We start from the raw sequence: 21,414 nt of genomic DNA, 5'->3' as shown, positions 1-21,414 counted from the left end.
AATGCTGGCCTTTACTTTGCTTGCAAGGAGTACTCAATCCTAATGAGGCTGCTTTTCTACCTAGGAGGATATTTGGACTTGGAAGCACTGGGGGAAGGAATTGATTGTAGTTTCATTGCCCTCACCTGCGACTGTTGTGCCTGTGACCTCCTCTGGGATGGTGTGGAGAGTCTGGAGCTATGGAAAGCCTGGGCCCTGTGCATTGTGGGTGGCAGGGAGATCCCCAGTGTTCTGGACAGGCCGCTGGCCACTCCACAGGATCCCCACAGGAGCATTACCGTGGGAGGTCCTCCTGCCCCAGGGCCTGGCACTTGGCTCAACTCCAAGTCTCCGGTTGTTACCCACTCTGAGTAGCTGCGCCTTCCAGGAGTGTAGACCTCATGCGATTCAAGCACTGATTGTTTCAAACGAAAAAAGTCATCAGATTTAGGCTCAGAAGATCACCTAGTGGTCATCTGAATGCTTCATGTTTTACAGCCAAGGAGAACTTAGAGGGGGCAAGAGGTTTGTCACACAGCTGATGAGTGTAGAACCACGATGGCAGTGGCCCACTGACCTTGGCCTGGTGCATTTGCCAGTGAGCTGTCAAGGGTCACACCCCGGAGAGCTGGTGTATCTAACTGCTGTGACATGCCGAGGTAGCTCTAACTCTAAGGTACTAGTTGTGTTGCTAGAAGGTTCTAGAGTGAATTATGGGTGAATACAGATGAGGCCCCAGGCCTGAAGCCTTGGCAGTGATTTGCTGTCCCATCACCTTCCTTTTAGCCGCGTCCGTTGTTTCTAAGTCACATTCTGGTCATACATCATCCAAGTGAAATATACCACGAGCATCGCTAAATACTCTTACCTATCTTCCAGTTGTGATTTATTGGTCTAAGGGAAGTGTCCAGACTCGGGGGCTATGGATTTCCCTGAATAATTTCCAAGTTGGCAACGTTATAAGAGTCGAGTCCAGTGAGGTGGGCTGGGCCGCTCCTGTGCCTGGTTCCCTTGCTCTAGGTGACTCTGCACAGGCCAGGCCATGGCTTTGGTGTTGCGATCTGTTGCATATTTCTCCTTACTCTTTATTTGCCAAGTTGAGGTACTGGAAGGATTCCAAGAGCAAGCGGGTGATAGCAGACAACTGAATGCAACCATGTCTTTCCATGAAAACTGCTTTTCTTGGCTTTCTCCCAACCATGGTAGGTTGCCAAGAGAAAATGCTTTTGGCTTTACAAATGATATGGCCATACTCTGGGTTAGTTCTGGTTCTTTATGTCATTGAAAAGAAAGAATACTTCTGGCTCTTAAATTATTTGGCAAATTTTTGCCGATGGTGTATGAAATTGCGTTGTCTTTACACGCCCTCTGTGAATCTGTGGCTTCACATGTTTGCCAGCATGTGAAGGAACAGGCTGGACTCTTCAGGCTAGTGAACATGTTGGGCCAGGTTGAAGCCACATGAGGATGGAGCACTTGGTGCTGTGTCACGGCCAACTTACAGGCAGAAGTCCCCTCCGTTTCTTTTCTTTGTAGGCATATTCTTCCATGTTTTGGTTTAAATTCAAGCCCAGGAAGTTTAGGCCTGGGTTGTGCTGGTGTTACATTGTTATTGCTTATAGTATGTATTAAGATTCTGAGTATGGTTTTTAAGGCTAGAAAACAGTCTGAAGTGAGAACTGGAAATGTTTGTGGTTTGCTAGGACAGCTTGAAAACAGTTGCCCATTATAAGTATTGCTACAACTGGTAAATGCACGGGTTGGGGTTTGTCACAAGTTTATTTCATGTTTCTCTGAAAGTGTCTCATAATCCAATGCCAGTGTCTCCAGCTGGCCTCTCCCTCTGATTCTGTCTGAATCACTCCCCACCATCACACATTCTCTGAAAAACATTCACTTATTTTGTTATTACCCTAAGCATGTTTCTGAAAGAAATCCTATCTAATGTGAAACCATTCCTCCGCACACCAAGTGATAGCAGCGTCCTAGCCAGCACCCATAGTACGACCTCCTCCTGAGGTTTTACATCTGTGGGTTTGTTTAATCATCCCTCATCTCTAAGAGGAGGTGCTGTTATGTCTGTTTTAGGGAACAGAGAGGTGTAAGTAAATTACCCAAGATCACACAGCTCACCCTTAGCAGAGAGCTCCCCTCAGACCAGGTAACTATCCCCAGAGTCCGTACACTTAGCTACTGCTTGCTGCTTGTCCAAATGAAATCCTGTTTGTATCTGTTTTCCAGGAAAACTTTAATTTGTTTTGGGTTGGCTTTGTTGCCCATGCCGCTGGTCCTGTGGACTGAGCCTTCTTGTCCAGCAGTATCACATGCCATGCATGCACCAGGCCAGGTGTGGCTGGGGGAGACACGGTTCTGCTTTAGCACCGAGGCGGTGGGGAGTGCCAGGGTCAGTTCTCCATCGGATTTGCTGTCTTCCTCAGCTTTCTGGGCCCCCCTCTCCTCTTCCACAAAGGGATACATTTTAACCAGATATACTTGGAAGCCCTCACACTTGAAAATTCTAACCTGTCCAGTTGTCCCTTCTAAGGTCATACTCTGCTTCCTTTCTGTGTGTTTTCTGACCTTTCTGACCAGCATCAGTAACGCCCCCCAGAGCAGTACTTCCTCTGATTGTCTGTGCTGTGTAGTTTGGTTTTAAGTGTATGTGAGGTGCGAGGAAAGCTGCTGAAGAATGCATTTTTTGAAAAAGAACGTGTTTAGTGGTCTCATCGAAACCACATCAAACTCCACATTTGTTGCCACTTAAAGCATTTCTGAAGGCCTGGCTGACTCTTAAGTAAAATCATGCAGTGGAAGCATCTTTCTGCTGGTCCTGTTCAGGCTCTGCCTTCTGCTGGTCACACAGCATCGTCCCTATCAGGCTTTTAGCTCATAAGTGGTTATGATCTGATGCTTCCTGAGAGGGTATGTTGAAAAGAGGATGTTTGGAGACGAAAATTGAGGAGAGTTCATTTGTGAGGGTGGTGGTTTACATGAGTGGTTGACATCTTTGGACGGGAGAGTGTCTACTGGAAAAGGCCCATGTGTGGCAAGGGTGTGAGATTGGGGGAGAGCTTGCCCTTCCCTGAGAATGGAGAGGGACAGGCAGTGAGGAGTTTCCTTCCCCCCAGGGCCGGCATCCTTAACCTTTAGGGGTTACCAGGGAGCAAGAACATGGATACTTGGCTTGCCGCTATTGTAGAAATTTCTACTGTCTGTGCTATTTTTCTTTAACCATCCCCTCCCCCCGTTAGCTCTTTCATTTTTAGTTTACTACCTTATTTGATGAGGTGAGCAGTAAAGATGTTCTTAGGATTAGTGTAGTGGAGAGAATTTTGCTGTTTTGGGGAGAGCCTAGAGCTTGTTTTTTTAGTACTATATGTTGATAGTTGTCATGACACAAGTAGAAAATAAAAATATTTGTCCCACATGCTGGGGTCAGCAGAGGAGGTTGTTTGCAGCCACTGGTGACCACTGAGGCCAATAGATCAGTGTTTTGTTGCACCATTGGGAAGCCTGGGGGAGGGGGGTACGGCCTGGAGCCTTGCACCAAAGCCAAGGCTTTGCTGGCCCAGTGGATGTAGCGCAGAGAACCTGCTCTACAGCCGGGCCAAGCTCCTGTGTATACTGTGATGCCCCACAGAGCTATCATCTTCCTGTAAAACCAGCTCCCGAGGGCATGGTCTCGTCGTGCTGAAATTCATCATGGCCAGCAGGCTGCCTGTCTGCTCTGTCCTCCTGTCTATCGGGATGGGTATTTAGAAGATAGGAGGGACACCATTCCTGCCTTTCCCAGTGCCCCTCCCGCCGGTGGTGACTGGCCCCCAGTTCTTCAGTTGCATCTGCCTTCAGGGCTGATGTTGGGGTCTCTGTTGTTCTGAGCAGCTGTGTGATGCAGTAGTCTCTTAAAGGGCTCATTTATCTGGTTCCTTCCCCAAATACTAAATAAGCACCCACTACGTACTAGGGCCCGAGAACACAGAGGAAATGTATGTTCCAGGAAGGCAAGTCTTATTCTGGTTTTATGCCAAAGACAGATTTAGGGTGGACTGTCATAAGTCATATTATGACAAATAATGCCATAGACTTATGTAGTGTTTTATACTTTGCACAGTATATCTGTAGTACATGTCTGTTACAGTAGAAAGAGAAGCATCGTCCGTCCTGTCCTCCTCCTGTAGATGGCGGTCACTCACCTACTTGCCAGACAGCTCAGGACTTCAGGTTTTGATTGATGGGCCAGGCACTGTTACTACAATTTATTTCAGACACTGTCTGTTTCAATAACAAAGGCTAGTGTGCAGGTATTGTTCAAATTTCTTTTTTTCTTTTTTTTTTCCTTTTGAGAGTACTTATTTATTTATTTATTTGAGAGCGAGAGAGCACAAGCCAGGTGGGTGGGAGGGGCAGAGGCAGAAGCAGACTTCCCACGGAGCAGGAAGCCCGATGTAGGGCTCGATCCCAAGACCCCGGGATCATGACTTGAGCCGAAGGCAGACGCTTAAAAACTGAGCCACCCAGGCGTCCCTTGTTCGGGTTTCTTGGACTAAACTCTAAAGAGAGATTTCTCTTTGGATCTCGTGCTTTAGAGCCCTGCTTTGGCTAATACGTAATCCACATCCCTGTGTAGGTGGGGGGGCAGGTAGGCCTCTGGATCTGCACTAGTAATTTTCTCTCCTTCTTATCTAGTTTGTGCTCTCCTGTGCAGTGGGACTGCCATCTACATGTCTTATTCTCTTGTTGAAGTGAGAGCCACAGATGACAGAATGAGTAGGTTTTCCAATGAGTGATCCACCTGGTAACAGTATTGTTTTTTCACGGGAAAATGCGGTAGACCTATTTAATTTAGATTTCATTATAGGAGAGCGTACCTTTTTTTAGGTACTGTACTTGTCCACTCTTCCCATTTCTTGAGATTGAACTTGAATTCAGTGCTTAAAGGAGCTCCGAAAGAATAGAGTTAACATGTGTGGGCTGTTGCTGAATGAGGCAGAATATAAATATTAATTCCATAGGCTTTAATTTATTCATACATTATATAAATTTCACCATCAATTGAACAGTTGCCTATTTCTGCTGTTCTGCCTTTTGAATTTTATTGAAAAGATTACACGGTCGTTCTCTAGCAGCCTTAAGCCAGATCCTGATAAACTTTAGTTGCAAATAAAGCCAAGTATACAAACTTGTTATCAAGTAACTTGGGAAATTAGAACAAATATGTAGATATTTATTAATTGGAAATAGACATTTTGATTTTACTACTTACTACTTCATTATGAACCTTGGTGCCAACAATGTGTGTTAGCCTAGGCTTGGACCATTTGTATTCAGTCTGATCAAAGGAGAATAAATATAGAACAGGAATTCAGAAATCTACAAATCTTTAGAAGTGAATAGCTCTTACCCCAAACTGTAGGCGAGGACTGGAGAGTAGCCTTCAGTTCTACCAGGTTCTGTCAAGACAGTCTACGACAGGGGAGGTAGGTGGCTGCAGCCCTTTGCAGGACTGTCCATTGGTTTTCCTGTTCGCTCTGACTGGTTAATGTCAGCCTGGAGTGGGCTCTGGGCCGAGGGAGCAGAGCCTGACCTCTTGCAGGTAGCCTGGACTCACTATGCTTGATCTCTGGAGGTGTGTGTTGTCATAGACTAAGGATGGCATTTCCCCCTGTTTTTTAAATGTATAGCTGGACATTTCCCTACCTGCCATCTGTGATCTTTGACCTTACCTTGGTTCTTGCCCTATGAGGTTCAAAACCACCTTGAGATAGTTTCCTTCATTGTTGATTGAAGAAAAGAAGAAAAAGTGACAAGAAATCTGTCAGAGTGGGACACCTGGGTGGCTCAGTCAGTTAAGCATCTGCCTTTGGCTCAGGTCATGATCCCAGGGTCCTGGAATCGAGTCCCGCATGGGGCTCCTTGCTCAGCAGGGAGTCTGCTGCTCCCTCTGCCGCTCCCTCTGCTTGCGCTCTCCTTTCTCTCTTGGACAAAAAAATAAATAAAATCTTTTAAAAAAAGAAAAAAATCTGTCAGAGTGCATCAAACATTCTGAAACATTTGGTTCAGCCACTTAGAAAATGCTTTGCCCAGAGGCTCACCAGGCAAGTAGTACCCAACTAACCAGACCACCTACCTACCTCATTTTCACCCTGGCAAGACAATTCTAGAAATAGGTTTTTCAGAACAGGTTGGGTGAACTTTGAGACTCACAGAGATCATTGGCTTCTTGGTACTTACTCCCCTCTGCACCAAAGGGTGATGCCCTTGGATGGTTGGTGTGAGTAGGAGGACAGTTACTTCTTCCTGCCCTCTAGTTGCTACCCACTTTGGTTTGTTGATGCTAGAAACTTCCACAACAACATTGATTTTCTTGTTTGTCAGATTGGTGGCTCTAAGGAGTGCACTCCATGACAGGTGGGAGAGGTGCATCTACACATGCTTAAAACTGGGCATGGCTCACAGCAGGCACTCAGGAAGTCCTGGCTGACCTCGAGGCCAGGGCGAGTTCATGGAGGCGTGAATGGTGCACATGCCTTCTAGCATACGTGTCCTAAGTAGAGAAATTTTAAATGAAATCCAGGAAGTAGAAATCCTAAGAATGTTTTCTCTGGAAAATCTTGGACCACTAAGAACAGGGTTTGATTTTATTCAATGAAACAAATTCTGAGAGAAAGAATTACTTCATGGAGTTAATTTGGGGTAATCCTTTTTGAAAATACAAGTTCTTGCTTCAGTTCTTCAGAGTTTCAGGTAACAACTGAAGGAACCTAGTTGAGAATCAGAAATGCCCGTTACGTTAAGAGCTACCATGTCGCTTGGGTTAAATCATCTGAACTGAAAGTTGAGCCTAATTACTGGGCTTTGAGAAGAATTTGTTTTTGTTTCAGTTACTCAGGTTGAATTTGAAGTTCCATTGAATTTAAATTTGTTTCCATTTACTCAAGGAAAGCAAGTAGGGTAAAAGTGGCAACTGGAACGTGTTCAGTTTCAAACAGGTGAAAATGTCAGCAGTGAGGGCCATGCCTAGACGCCACCTGCACGTATGAACATGCTCGGGAGCAAGATCTTCTTGGTTATACTAGTTTGTGTTTTTATGTGGACATTTCAGCTGAGAAAGGTCAGCTGTGGTGAGCATTGGTTTGTTTGCAACCTAGAATCTTAGAGCTGAAAGAAATAATGTAATTCTTCTTGTTCAAGACACTCATCTTACAGGTGAGATCAGGGTCCATAGGAGGAGTGAGTGGAAGTTGCCCGGCGTGGTCCCCGTGTGGGGTTAGCCGGGAGAGCTGAGCCAGGGTTTCTTGATTGCGGGCAGCGCTCTTCCCTAGGAGGCCGTCCCTCAGGGTACCCTTCCTCCCACTTTCAAACATCAAACTCATAGAGAAACCAGAGAAGTCGAGCGAGCACCAGGCAATAGGTAGGATATTAGAACTTTGAGGAAAAGCGGGGGCAGGTGACTAAAGAAGCCAATCCCTCCAGAGTGGCAGGCCCGGCTGGGTGTCACTGCAAGGTTCCCGAGCTCACTCCTGTACAGGCTGGAGCTGGAGAGAGGCATAGATGGGGGCTCCTCCTTCCTTTTCTTGCCTTTAGCTACTGTATGTTTGATTTTATTTCACTAATTAAAAAAAACTTCTTTATGGAGCACTCCACCCTAACTTGTGATATTAGAGAAGGTAGTATAACAACCTCCCCACACCTGTCACCTGGTTAGGAGTTAGCAACATGGGGTGCCTGGGTGGCTCAGTCGTTAAGCGTCTGCCTTCAGCTCAGGTCACGATCCCAGGGTCCTGGGATCGAGCCCCGCATCGGGCTCCCTGCTCCTTGGGAGCCTGCTTCTCCCTCTCCCACTCCCCCTCTTTCGCCGTGTCTCTCTCTGTCAAATAAATAAACAGAATCTTAAAAAAAAAAAAAGCAACATATGGCCAGTCATTTTTCATCTAGGCCCCTTTCTTGCCACAACCCCTTGCCTCCTGGGATTATTTTAAAGTGAATCCCAGAGGTTATATCATTTCGTTGTCAACATGCCTACTACTATTTTGAGCTAATGGAAACAGTTTCAATCTGATGGGGGAATTTGAAAGAAAGTAGTTACTGGGGGAGTGGTTCAGGATTAAACTCAAGGAGCTCCCCTTTGTCAATGATTCTGGAAGCTCCATTTTCCAGATGATTTTCTTAATGTGTTGCTGCCATTGTCGGGGCATGGGGGTGTTAGGATGAGGATTAAGGCTGGGGTGAGGGTGGAAAGGTGCTGGCTCTTGGGATGATGGTTAAGGAGGTAAGGCAGAGCTGTCGGGAGCGGCTTTGGTCTTCTGCCTTTATGTGCCGCCATTGTAGCAGGTTGCTCTGTTCATAACCCAAAAGGAACCTGGAGAATGAGCATTCAATTTATAATTAAAATGAGGGTTTCACAAGAAGTAATGATTTTTGCTTCAGTGGGTCAAAGTGAGCATTTCTGAGGCCCTTCCTCTTGTATGTGATTGTGTCATGACCGCTCATGTTGCCTCTTTCTGTTTCAGATGGGAATGACTGGTAACACAAGTCCGTTCGGACAACCCTTTAGTCAAACTGGAGGGCAGCAAATGGGAGCCCCTGGAGTAAACCCCCAGTTATCCAGCAAACAGAGCATGGTCAATAGTTTGCCTCCCTTCCCTACAGACATCAAGAATGCTTCAGTCACCAACGTGCCAAACATGGTAAGTTGCCCTTGGCCCTCAGGCTGTGGTCTCCAGTGGGTGCTTTGGCGTGTGGAGTGTGTCATACGAACTGTGAAGATCTGCAACTGGACGTGTGTCGTGGTGATAGGAAAAGAGAAATAGCCCTGAGTAGCGTGCTCTCAGTGAGTTTCTTTTCGCTGAGCTGGAGGCTAGGTGGAGGTGGCTCCCTCTGTGCAGGAGGAGCTTCGTGGCAGTCATGGAGCAGGAAACAGCCGGGCTCTTCTCACGCTTCCTGTTAGTGGGTGAGGCTGTCCGAAGAAATCCATCGACTTGTGTTATAAACGAAGGGCGTTGACCTCCAAGGACTGCAGTGTACCTGGGTGATGAGGATGTCATGTCCTTCTTGGTAGAGGGCTTCACATGTGTTTCTTCTTCCTGAGATTTCCTACCTATAAGAGAGGAGCTAGCCTCAGAGCCTCCTAGCCTAACTAACCAAGATCGTGATGGGAAAATAGCTCCCTTTGCCCTGCAAAATGGAATCTTTCAAAATTCCAAACCCTGAGGGGCAGGTGTGTTCTTTTGTCAGACTTCACTGTGCACACTTAGTGACTGGATATCTGATGTGCCTTTGGTGGTCGGTCAAGGCCAGTTGTCTTCCCTGGGCTTATTGCTGGGAACCTGCCCTTCCGAGCTTGCCATCCACGTAGTTGTGCAGTAGCGGTTTCACAAGGCTCAGAAGAAAGCCAGGGATTATGTTCAGAAAAGCATCATTTTTGGTTTGTCTTTTGATTTTTAAAAAACTTTTTCTTTATATATAAAGATACCATGGAGAATTCCTATATCTCTGTCACTTGGCTTCTCCTGATATTAGCATCTTAAGTAAATAACCTTGGTACAGTTGTCACAACTAAGAAATTGACATTGCTTACAGTACTTATAGTTTTGAGGCTGTTGGAAGTGGGGGGGGAGTTGTTGGATTACTCTTAGTTTTTGATAAAATCAGAAAATGGGGTAAGAGCAAGGTATCCTGATCAAGTGTTCTCTCTGTTACATTCTTCTTTCTTTAGAAAAAAAAAAAAGGCGGCGGTGGGGGGGACAAGTAATAAAACATGTTCTCAAACTATTTAAATTTTTTACTACTTTATTTCTTCTGATCATCTCCCCATAACCTCCCTGGATCTGCTGTTCTCTTTGCAATAACATTTTGTTGCCAGGATTGTCCTGTTCTCAGTGGTGCAGATCCAGAACCCGAATCAAAGCCACCGCTCCCTGGGTCGGCTCCTCCGAGCTCTGGGGCAGCAGGTTGGGACCTGGCATCCACGCTCTTGATGCTCTTCCTTTTCCAGTCTCCTTGTGTGGACTCGAGTGCTGGTGATCATCCCCTGAGCTCAACCAGAGTGAGAGTGTGTGCTTCTGTACAGAGAGTCTGTGTTTTGTTGTCTGGGAAACCCCACCTTACATTTTCCTCCCTTCTCTCTTTTCAGATCTTCCCCAGCCCATTTCCCCCGTTCTCTCTCCTTTGCCTAAAGCTTGGTGGCAGAGGCCCTTTGCCTTAGGTTCCCCTGTCTGCCTCTGCCTCTGGGGACTGAATTCCTGGCATTGGTGTGCATGTCGAGGCAGATTCATTTTGGACTTTAGAGAGGCTTCTGGGTCCCTTGACATGTACCCAGGGCTGGTGGGGACAGTGGGGACAACCCTTTGGTGTGGGGCAGGGCTTCTTTCTCCCTCAGCCCTGTTGACATTTGGGACTGGATCTTTCTCTGTTGTGAGGGCCATCCTGTGTATTGTGCCCCTCACCCACCAGGTGCTCACGGCCGTCCTCTATCCCCACAGTCGCCCCAGGTGAGAACACCTGCTCTGGGAAGGCAGTAGCACTAGCATTCTATTCTCTGTCTGTGTTTGTGACATGTAGCTCTCTCCATCCCTGTCTTTTTCTCTCCCTCTCCCTTCCAACTACACTCTTTCTTACTCAGAATATCAGGGTAAACTGAGGAAGTGTTTTGATCTGTAGAGCTGTGCTGTTTGCCTAGCCACCACTGTCCCACAGGGGTATGCATGCACTTTGACAGAGATCCCCAGCAGGGAGGGCAGGCTTTGAATGCTGTCCTCAGACATTCACCTGGAGCGTACGGGGCCGACTTTGCCAGCATGTGTGTCTATAAGGGAGCATGGCCCAGTCGCAGCCTTGGTGCTGTTGGGATGGGAACCAGAGGGGACTGGCAGAGACGTGAGACAGTGCACAGTTTGCCTGAGGTCTTTCTAAGTGCCCTCATGCCCTGCAGTTTACCTTATTTTTATAACAGTCTCTTAAAAGACATTACTACATGTCCCATTTTACAGATGAGGAAGTTGAGGGTCTGAGGGGTTCTCATTTGTTCAAGGCTATGAAGCTCCTGTCTGCAAAGCCTAAAGCTCTTTTTAATAATGCCTGGTATCACGTTTTAGCAGCCCTGAGTCCACTGGGAATGCTAGCCTTTATGTTGCTTCCTTGAGCATGTTTTGTGGTCTTCCTTAAATTTTTTAAATTATACCTGACCCCTTGGAATCTGTGGATTTTTTTAATTTTATTTTTTATTTTTATTTTTGCACAGTGAGGGAAAGAAAGTAGCAAAAACTGGGTGTCTTTAATGGGAAAAAAGAATATGAAGCCTTTTTTTTTTAAAGATTTATTTTTATTATTATTTATTTGACAGAATGAGATAGTGAGAGCAGGAACACAAGCAGGGGGAGTGGGAGAGGGAGAAGCAGACTTCCTGCGGAGCAGGGAGCCCGATGCGGGGCTTGATCCCAGGACCCTGGGACCATGACCTGAGCGGAAGGCAGACACTTAACGACTGAGCCACCCAGGCGCCCCAAGAATATGAAGCCTTGATCTTATTTGTGGTTTTTTTTGTCATCCTTTGGGGAATAATCTTTTAAAACCCAACTGGATCTGGTATACCAAACAATTCAGCTCAGGGCTCTGGTGCCACATCACCTGATGCCCTGGTCGAGCTCTTCATGGAATGATTTTAAGCTACTCAGTCATTGATCATGGGGCGCTTGCGTTTTCCTCTGTCCTACTTTTTGGAGGACTCCAGCATCCCCAGGTAGTGTTGAGAAAGGAAGGGGATGTGGCCATCTCTTTAATTCACCCCATTTGTCGAACACCTTCTCCTGGCCCATGTGCTCCCAGGATGCAGGTGTGAGTGAGCTCACCCCCTCTTTCATGAAATTTGGTGGGTGGTGATGAAAAACAAATCATCACAAAACACTGCCCTAGCAGGTCTCAGTAGCAAGCAGTGGTTGAGGTTGCCACAGGGACCTCCTTAAGGCCAAACCAAGGAGGGACATTTAAGGGCAAGGTCAGAAGATGAGCAGAAGCCACAGAGACCTGGGGGCACGGGGAGAGTGTTGGCTTGTATAGGGACCAGCAGGCAGCCAGTGGGAAAGGCAACTCTCGAGGGAGTGGAGAGCCATGTACTGGAATGTTGGGGGCCGAGCAGGAGCCAGCTCAGGGAGGGCTTTGGGTGGCAGGTATCACTGCGGTGGTCTAGACTAAAGGACGCACTTGATCACAAAGGGAGGGGACGGAGACCAGACAAGGTTTGCCACTGGAACAGAAGTGTGGGCCCCACCACATAAGGCGACTTGGTGGGTGGGGGAACCATTTACAGAGCTGGGGGAGGAACAGACTGGAGAGGGGTGAGGACGAGGTGACAGAGGGAAGGGCATTTGTAATTGCACTTCACCTGTGTTCCTTTTGAGATGCTTGTGAGATGTCCAGGTGGGGTTGTCAAGCAAACGGTGGGCGGGCATACAACAGGGCAGCCGCTGTGCCACTCCCAAGGGAGTGAGAAAGCCCTGCAGGGGAGACAGGTGGAGGAGGAGCTGGGTAATGGGATGATATCACTGCAGTGGAGAGAGGAGGAGATTTGAACGGGAGGGGATGGCGAGTCAGGCGCCAGGGCAGAAGAGTGTCCCCGGAACATGGGGGTCAGTCTGTGGGGCAGTCTTTCATCTTTGAAGTCAGTGGTCGTGGAGACCTGTGACTATGCTCTGTTGTCCCCCACAGCGTTCCCAGCTGTCATGATCCTCTGGGATGTGCTGGGGGCCTCTGGCAGGGAGTGGGGGAGGCTCCAGGCCCCAGTGCAGGTGGGATCATTGTTGAGGGCTCATAGATCCTCAGGATAATACTCCAAAGCAAATTGGCACATTTTCCTAAATTTTTAAATGTATCTCATCATAGTTCTATGTTTGGCCATCATGTTTGTAATTTCTTAACTTTCTACAGATTATTTAAGTTTGTTAGAAATTTCACCATATTATTACTGTGTTTTATCATTCTAAGATGCACTTTTTTTTTCAGATTGTAGTATCTCTGAAATCAGGTTGTGCTTTAGAAATAATCAAGATTTATTTAAATCTAATAAAATACAGTCTGTATGCTATTTTACTTGTTCATAATTTGAATTAATAGGAATGATGTAACACTTAAACATATATATTCACTGTATAGTTTTCCTGAACAGCTTTCATGGATAGAAGGATTTTTTAATTATTTAAATTTTACTGACAAAGAAACAGGAGCAGATTTGGGTTGGGGTAGAGGTTGGGTCATCTTTCTGTGGACTGGGTTTGAGGTCCAGGTAGGCCATCTTGAAGGAGGGGGGTGTGCACATGGACGTATGAGGTAGCAGAGAGGGGGAGATAGTTTCCCGGGCAGTGCTCTGGAAGAGGAGGCCCCCTCATTCCTGGTGATACTGTCCAAGAGGGAGGGACATCTGACATCATTTGGGACTGGAGTTGTCAATTAGGTCATTGCTGACCTTCACAACAGGTTCAGGGTTTGTTTTTAAAGGAGCATTGTTAAGAAGTGGGACGCATTTTGGGTGTATCTAATCTGAGAAAGTTTGGTGACCAAAGGAGCCTCCTCGTCAGGTTCTCCCATGGACTCTCCTGTGGGGCTCTCAGATGTAGTCTCCTGCCGGGTTCTTTCTAATAGGAAGTTCAGGGGAAGGGGGGGTGGTGGTGTTCTTCTTGTTTGGTTTGGGGCTTTTGTTTGTTTTTTGAGAAAAACTTAAGAATTGTGTTATGGAAATGTCCTGATTCTTAAAGTTGTAACGAGGGAAATCAGGAGTGCTGCTTATTTAAAATTGCTCATGAGAGTGTGTTAGGATTCACATTGGTCCCCATGTCACAGGAGTTTGAAGTGGAAGCTTCAGGTGAGGCCCCGAGATCACTGCTGATCCAGGTCTGTCCACGGGAGGAAAACATGGCAGGTGGAGGCCTGTGCACTCAGGGGAGGGCTATGCCCTCCTGCCAGAAGGACGGAGCTGGAACTGACTGCGCTGTTAGCTGCATGGGGTGGCGAGCAATTAGCTGTGGCCTATGCGGCGGGCGGGGGAAGGGGGGGCCTCTGTGCATCTTAGGGTTTTGTTTCTGTTTCTCAAGGTGTGTCCATGGACCCCACTGCTCCAGAGTGACTGGCTCCTGGACCCCATCCAGTCTTCCTGGGCAGAATCTCTTAGAGGAAGGACAGGAAATCCCTGCTTTGGTGGTCACTGTTCAGTTTTTTCTTTTCCAGTGTTTACCACTCAGTTCCTTCTAAGGCAGTTCAGGAGAATCACCCAGTAGGTGGGTTTATTGTTCTTTCTCTTAACACTGGAATCTGCGGTTTTAAAACAACTGCCCCAGTGACTCAGATGTAGAATAACATTTTTGAGAGCCTCTGTCCATTACAGTGTTGGCAACCTGCTGTAGAGGGGGCTGACTTTGTTGGTCTCTGTGTCCACTTTAGTACCTCAGAAGGCTTCCCCCAACCCTTGTTTGTCTTATTCTCATAATTTTCTGTCTCCTGTATCCAGTTTCTGATCACTGAGGGGTCAAGACTTGAAATGACCAAGCAGGGTGAAGCCTCATGAACCCAGGGGTTCCTTGCAGAGATGCTCCCCTTCTCATAACCCTGTACACCTGCTCCTTGTACTTCACAACGGGAACTTACAGTCACTGATTGGTTGATAGAGCCCTCCTGTCATTCTGGGGAAACCAACAGCGAGGGAGTGGTCACACCAGCTCAGATCACTCCATGGTTAGGAATGGTGCCTCTGTCCTTGAACTGGGAACCATGGGCAAAGGCTAGGAAGTAAGTGTGTGTTATTATTAGTAACAGCAGTGTTTGTGTATTTTTAAGAGTTTACATCTGCTTCGCTCATCTTCTTCACCTCTGTCTTGAAGATCCCTCAGAGAATATGGATGTGGGGCCTTTGAAGAATAACTGAGTCTAGAATTCTCACCAGTAGCTCTGTAAATCCTTGCTACTGTTTAAACTTTTGGCAATACATATCAACCTAAGCACAAAATAAGATACCTTGCAAATACCAGGAAACTATAAATTGAGAAAAATGAACAACGTCCCTTGATATCAGGCATGAGCATAAGGATTGCAAGTAGTCAGGGTCGTTTGACTTTCTTTCCAGGGTCTGATTAGTACAGGCCTTTCTTCAGCCACCCCCTCTAGGTAGCAGCTCACATTATCTCCAGGGACACTCTGCTCTCACGCTTCCTGCCGAGTAGAGAGCCTACAGGAAGGCTCCATGGCTCTGAGGCTGGGCTGTGTCCCCACTGACTGCTAATGTTAGGACGGGTGCCTGCCTGTCAGCAGCAAGTGCGACCGAAGTTTACGAGGCATTTCTGAGGAGTGAGGTGACCCTTCGAAGACCTCTGTAGAGAGCACGCTTGGTCTGGATGCTTGCACAGGGCTCCCCACCGTCCGGCACCGCATCTGAAGTGCCATAAGCTGATTTTCCCTCCCTTTCCATGGCTGCCTGAAACGGCCCCGAGGCTCATGTCACCAGACACCAATTTGTCACATGAGGAATTTGCCAAATTATCAAATACTCACTGTGATAAGTATTTCTGAAGAACGTGTTCATGTGTATTGATGATATTCAAGAGGGCTGTTTCATAAAACTTTTTGGTACATTGGTAATTCTCATGATCTGGTCATTTGGTGAATGGGCCTGATGTTGAGACCCTTGGTCTGGTTGGCCTGTCACATTGGCCATTGGAGTAGATCCAGCACATTCTACCTTTTAGGGTTTATTTGTGCAGAAGCAGGTAACCACTCAGCCCTCCTTGGCAGACTGACTCCAGTTTGAAAGGAGTGACCTTGAGGCTGGGGAGAGAATGAGGGGGTGTGTCCAGTTGTTAGTCCCACACCTTTGCCGCCACCATGCCCCCACCCACTCCACGGTCTATCATGTTTTCTTCCTTGATGTAACCATTTGTTTTCTGTTCTAAAATAATTTCTTATTTGGAAGATTATTTAAAAATTCTTGTCCAGCTTGCTCATTTTAAGTTATTGTCTTAATGGGATTTAAATCTTAAATTTTAAGGTAATCTTATTTCTTAAAATCAATAAGCACCAAGCAAAAAGAAGAGAACACAAGAAACATTATTCGGCCTATCTAAACAGCTATGTTCTTTTCCTTACCAGTTGATCTTTATCATCTCAAAGGTGATTATTGCCTCTTCCTAGTTTGATAGCTGTGTGCACTTAATGAGCATTTTCTTTATTTTATGACTCCAAAGCTTTGCATACCCAGCTGTTCTAGGGTCCTTCTGGGGGAATCAGAACAAGCTCATATTGCAGAGCAATTCTGTGTCCCACCTGGTGTTTGCCTTGGTGTCATTTTCTGACTTGAAGTGGAGGCTGGGGAGAAGTCAGGTTTCCAGGTGGGCCAGGGGAAGGATGCTAGAGTGTGGGTCTGAACCCCACTGGAGATGTGGAAGGTTTGGGCCAGGTTAATCTGAAGGGCCATCTCCAGGAATCCCAGCCTCATGTGGATGGGAGGCAAGAGTTGGGTAGAGAGAGGAAGGGCTTCTACCACCTCCACCCCGCCTCCATCCACCCCTCCCCCAGTCCTACCCCCTCTCCTACCTTGGTCAGTTCCTGCTGTATACTGTTTGTGCTAGTCTTTGCAGATATGATAGCCTTTTCTTGGATGCTTAATGTAAAATAACTTTTTTCTAGGAAGAATGCCAGGATAAATTTTATTATATATGCTCTTTATGCACATCTGTGATTATATCCTTAGGATAGAATATAGGGCATATATAGAAATGGGTTTGGTGCTACTTATTCAAACCTGTGTAACAATAGCAATTCTAATAAAAGTACATGTTAGATTCTTTTAAATATTAAAGAATACCAGAATATTAATGGCTTGCTTTTCCAGGTTATTCGATGGATAAGGGTATGAACAAAGATTAAGTTATGGTGACAAGTGATACATGCAAAGAGCATGTGGCCAAATCTAGCAAAGACTGGAGTGGAGTGAGCAGGCTATAGGCCCTGCAGCTGCTGGGTCAGTGAGCTGTGTTCACCTGCTGTTACTCATGGCTCAGAATGTTCACATACAGGGTAGAATCGTGATGGAGCCGTTGTGGCTCTTGCACCATGCTAACCTCGTGATTAGGAATTACCTGTGAGCTCATTTGAGTCCCAGAAATGGGTATTACGTATATTTTAAGGATACCATTATATTGCCTTCAACAAAAAGCTATGTACCATGTTTCCAGTATTAAACAGTGCTTCCGTGGCTAGGGTTGTCACTCTGTCCTTTGATGGGAGAAAATGGTGTTTCATTATATTGATTTGCATTTCTTTGATTACTAATGAGAATTAAAGTACTTAGATTTGGAGACATGCTTCCTTTTTTTTTTTTTTTTTTAAGATTTTATTTATTTATTTTAGAGCTCAAATGGGTAGGGGCAGAGGGAGAAAATCTTAAGCAGACTCCACATGGAGCCTGACATGGGGCTTGATCCCAGAACACTGTGATCATGATCAAGAGTTGGATGCTTAACCGACTGAGCCACCCAGGCGCCCCTAGAGACATGCGTTTCTTTCCTGAGTGGCTTAGTTCCTGTCTTCTGACAGTTTTTCTGTTAGATTCAAAGCAAGGTGGTTAGCCCTCAGTCAAGGTAGGCTGCAGAGAGCTTAAGGGTGCAGCTCAGCTGCTAGATCACCCACTCCACCAGCACCGCCAAGCATTGCCCTCTGAGTATGGGGCACCCCTTTGGGGTTACTTCTGTTGTACCTCAGGATTGGCCCCAAGTTAGTTCCTCCCTTGGTGATTGGGTATTAAATGAGTTGCTGCTTGTTGGGCACTGAACACAGCCTGCACAGAGAACTTGAGAAATACAGACTGGCCAAGAGGAGAAGGAATTATACCCACGTGATTATTTGCTTTGTCTTGTGTGTTTCAAATATCGTTTCCTGGTTTGCTGATTGCATTTGTTCCAGCAGTTTTGGCACTTGCCCTTTCTAGACCGGTCTGCACTGCATCAGAATCACCTGTGTACCTTTTTGCTTTTCAGGGTTTTGCTTTCTTCTATGAAAGTACATACATGTTCATTTTGGAAAATTTGGGAAAAAGTTTAACACTTAAAACGATAAAGCACCCTCCTGTGGAACATTAACAAATAGAAATGCTCCTAGCTTTTCGTCCGCTCTGTGAATCCTAGTCTGGGAGGGGAGGGAATGGGGAATCAATTTGTAGGGGTTTACTGGCGATTGGTTAGGAACCACTGCTTTGGGTTTTGTTTTTGTTTTTGTTTTTTTATGAAGGCCTTTACCACCTTTGCATTACAAAATACTCATTTTAACTACCTTCTGGGACCTTTACAGTTTTAAGATGCACATTAATTCTTTAGTGTTTTCTATTGATTCCTCTGATTTCTTTTTTCTCCGAAGTAGAGTGTTTTCTGGTTCTAAAAATGGTAGACACTTGTTGTAAAACATTCAGACAATACGTGGTTATAAGCAGGATCTCACCCCTGCCTAGGGGTAGCTACCAGATCATTGTAACAAGGTTTTTTTTAAAGAACAGGTGCAGATAGATAAAGTTAATAAGGAAAAACGGAATGATTTCATGGTATTATTTTTTAACTTCCTTTTTTAACTTAACATGTTATTATAGACTGCTTTTGTGAAAGCATAAAGGTCTGCATTATTATTGTTATCCTCACATAACAATCATTTTATTACATCTCAGTTTTGGGGGCCAGACTTGGCTGGGCCGTTCTTTTGCACCTGGCTTTTTGACTAGGGTCACTTGAGGTCTGCCTTACTTTTCATGGCTGCATATTATTTCATTAGGTCTGTAGCCAAGAATTAGTCCACCTTCTGTAGGATTTAGGGGTATTCTGGTTTTCAGTAACTTAATAACTTATGGTGTGATGCCTGTCTTTGCACGGACATTCTAGCACGCTAGCCCAGTCTCTTACTCCCTAATAATAAGTTGTAAGAAGTGGAGCTACTAGGTGAAAAAAATGCACATTTTTCTTTTTGGTACAAGTGGCTTTCCAAAGTTAAACCAAATTGCATTATCACCAGAGCACCTGAGAATTCTCTACACCCTCATCAATACCAGTTATTTATTATATTATTTTGGTCAGATTGATAGGTGGAAAATGCCTTTTTATTTTAATTTCTTTTTTTTTTTTTTTGGTGGTTAGTGACAGAGCTCTTAAAGAATTATTTATTCATTGGAGAGAGAGACAGAGCACAAGCAGGGGAGAGGCAGAGGGAGAGGGAGAAGCAGGCTCCCTGCTGAGCCAGAAGCCTGATGTGTGGGGCTCAATCCCAGGACCTGGAGATCATGACCTGAGCTGAAGGCAGATGCCCAACCATCTGAGCCACCCAGGCACCCCATGAGATAGAGCTTTTTTAAAAAAAAAAAACCATTTTATTAAGATATAACGCATACCATACAATTCCTGCCTTTAAAGTACATGATTCAGTGGTGATTTATATTGTACAACCATCACCGCAATCAATTTTAAAGATTTGTTTATTTATTTTAGAGAGAGAGAGCAACAGCACAAGTGGGAGAGACAGAGGGAGAGAGAATCCTCAAGCAGACTCTACACTGAGCGCAGAGCCCGATGAGGGGCTTGATCCCAGGACCCTGAGATCATGACCTGAGCCAAAACCAAGTCAGACTCAACTGACTGAGTCACCCAGGCGTCCCTCACCACAGTCAGTTTTAGAACAGTCTATTACCCCGGAAAGAAACCCTGTACCATTTGCAGTTACTCCCCATTTTCTGTGAACCCCCACCCAGAAGCAACCAGTAATGTATTTTCTACCCCTGTGAAATGACCTCTTCTGGACATTTCAAAGAAATGGTATTTTACAGTGTGTGCTCTTTTGTGACGTCTGTTTTAACCTGAGCATAGTGTTTTCAGAGTTCCTGATTCAGCATGTGTTTAGGGCTTCCTTTTCGTGGCTGAATAGTAGTCCATTGTGGATGTATCATGTTCTGTTTTCCATTCATCCCTTAATGGGCATCTGGGTTGTTTCCGCTTTTTGGCTGTTATGAATAATGCTACTACAGACATTTGTGTGAACATAGTTTTCACTTCTTTTGAGTAGATACTTAGGAGAGGAATTGCTGGGTCTTATGGTGACTCTAGGTTTAACCTTTTGGGGAGCCGCCAGACTGTTCTCCAAAGTGGCTGCTCCATTTGACGTTGGTGTAGCTTTCCACATGCTCATCAGCACATGCTGTGCCTCTTGTTGTTAATTGTGGCCATCCTGGTGGGGATGACGCAGCGTCTCATTGTGGTTCCCATTTGTTTCCCTGATGGCTGATGGTGTTGAGCAGCTTTTCGTGTATTTATTGACCATTTGTGTGTCTTTTGGGAGGAAATATTCAGATATTTTGCCCATTTTTTATTTTTTTAAGATTTTATTTATTTATTTGACAGAGACAGCGAGAAAGGAAACACAAGCAGGGGGAGTGGGAGAGGGAGAAGCAGGCTTCCCATGGAGCAGGGAGCCCAGTGTGGGGCTCGATCCCAGGACCCTGGGACCATGACCTGAGCCGAAGGCAGACGCTTAACGACTGAGCCACCCAGGTGCCCCTATTTTGCCCATTTTTTAATTAGGTGTTTGTCTTTTTATCGAGTTGTAAGAGTTCTTTGTATGTTTTAGATGCGAGTGCCTATCACATCTGTGATTTGCAAATATTTTCTCCCATTCTTTGAGTTGTCTCTCACTTTCTCAGTGGTGTCCTTTGAAGCAAACAGGTTTTAATTTTAATGAGGTCCAGCTTCTCTTTGTTGTTGCTGTTGTTCGTGCTTTTGGTGACATATCTAAGAACTCATTGCTTAGCCCAAGGTCATGAAAATTTACTCCTGTGATTTTTCTGAGAGTTCCAGTTTCAGTGCCCACTGTTAGGTGCTGGGTTTGTTCTGAGTTACTGTTTGGGTATGGCGTGAGCGAGGGGTCCACATTCGTGCTTATGCGGGTGAGTGTCCAGTCCTTCCCTCTTCACCACCAGTAGTTCGGAAGACTCTTCTTCCCTCCGTTGAGTGGTTCTGTCACTGAGGCGTGGAACGTGTTTTATGTTTGTCATATCCTTGTATTTCCTTTGTTGAGGTGTCTGCACATTTCCCCCACATACTTTTTAGTGGAGTAGTGGTGTTTTTTGTTTTTTGTTGTTTTCTTTTTCCTCTTAAGAACTCTTTATATGATATAAATGCCACAGCCTTCCTGGAAAGCAGACATTTCAGGAGCTTAAAAAATGGTCCTATCGAGGCGCCTGGGTGGCTCAGTCATTAAGCATCTGCCTTCAGCTCAGGTCATGATCTCAGGGTCCTGGGATCGAGCCCCATGTTGGGCGCCCTGCTCAGCAGGGTGTCTGCTTCTCCCTCTGCCGTTACCCCCACTCATGTGTGCGTTCTCTCTCTGAAATAAATAAATAAAATCTTTTTTTAAAATGGTCCTTTTGGGGTG

The 21,414-nt window shown here is 45.8% G+C and overlaps 1 protein-coding gene across 2 annotated transcripts in view; it reads left to right on the top strand.

Moving 5' to 3' along the window:
* Positions 1-21,414, top strand: part of CREBBP (CREB binding lysine acetyltransferase) — a 122,686-nt gene that overhangs the window by 46,075 nt on the left and 55,197 nt on the right. For both annotated transcript variants that reach the window (XM_028117533.2, XM_028117532.2), the window contains exon 3: positions 8,490-8,666. In XM_028117533.2, the coding sequence (XP_027973334.1) occupies positions 8,490-8,666 (177 nt within the window). The remainder of the gene's footprint in view (positions 1-8,489; positions 8,667-21,414) is intronic.

The sequence above is a fragment of the Eumetopias jubatus genome, unplaced genomic scaffold (assembly GCF_037043125.1).
Source record: "Eumetopias jubatus isolate StellerSeaLion01/CBP00866 unplaced genomic scaffold, mEumJub1_p1.0 scaffold_12, whole genome shotgun sequence".
NCBI classification, from domain to species: domain Eukaryota; kingdom Metazoa; phylum Chordata; class Mammalia; order Carnivora; family Otariidae; genus Eumetopias; species Eumetopias jubatus.
This window is presented reverse-complemented; position numbering and strand designations above follow the sequence as displayed.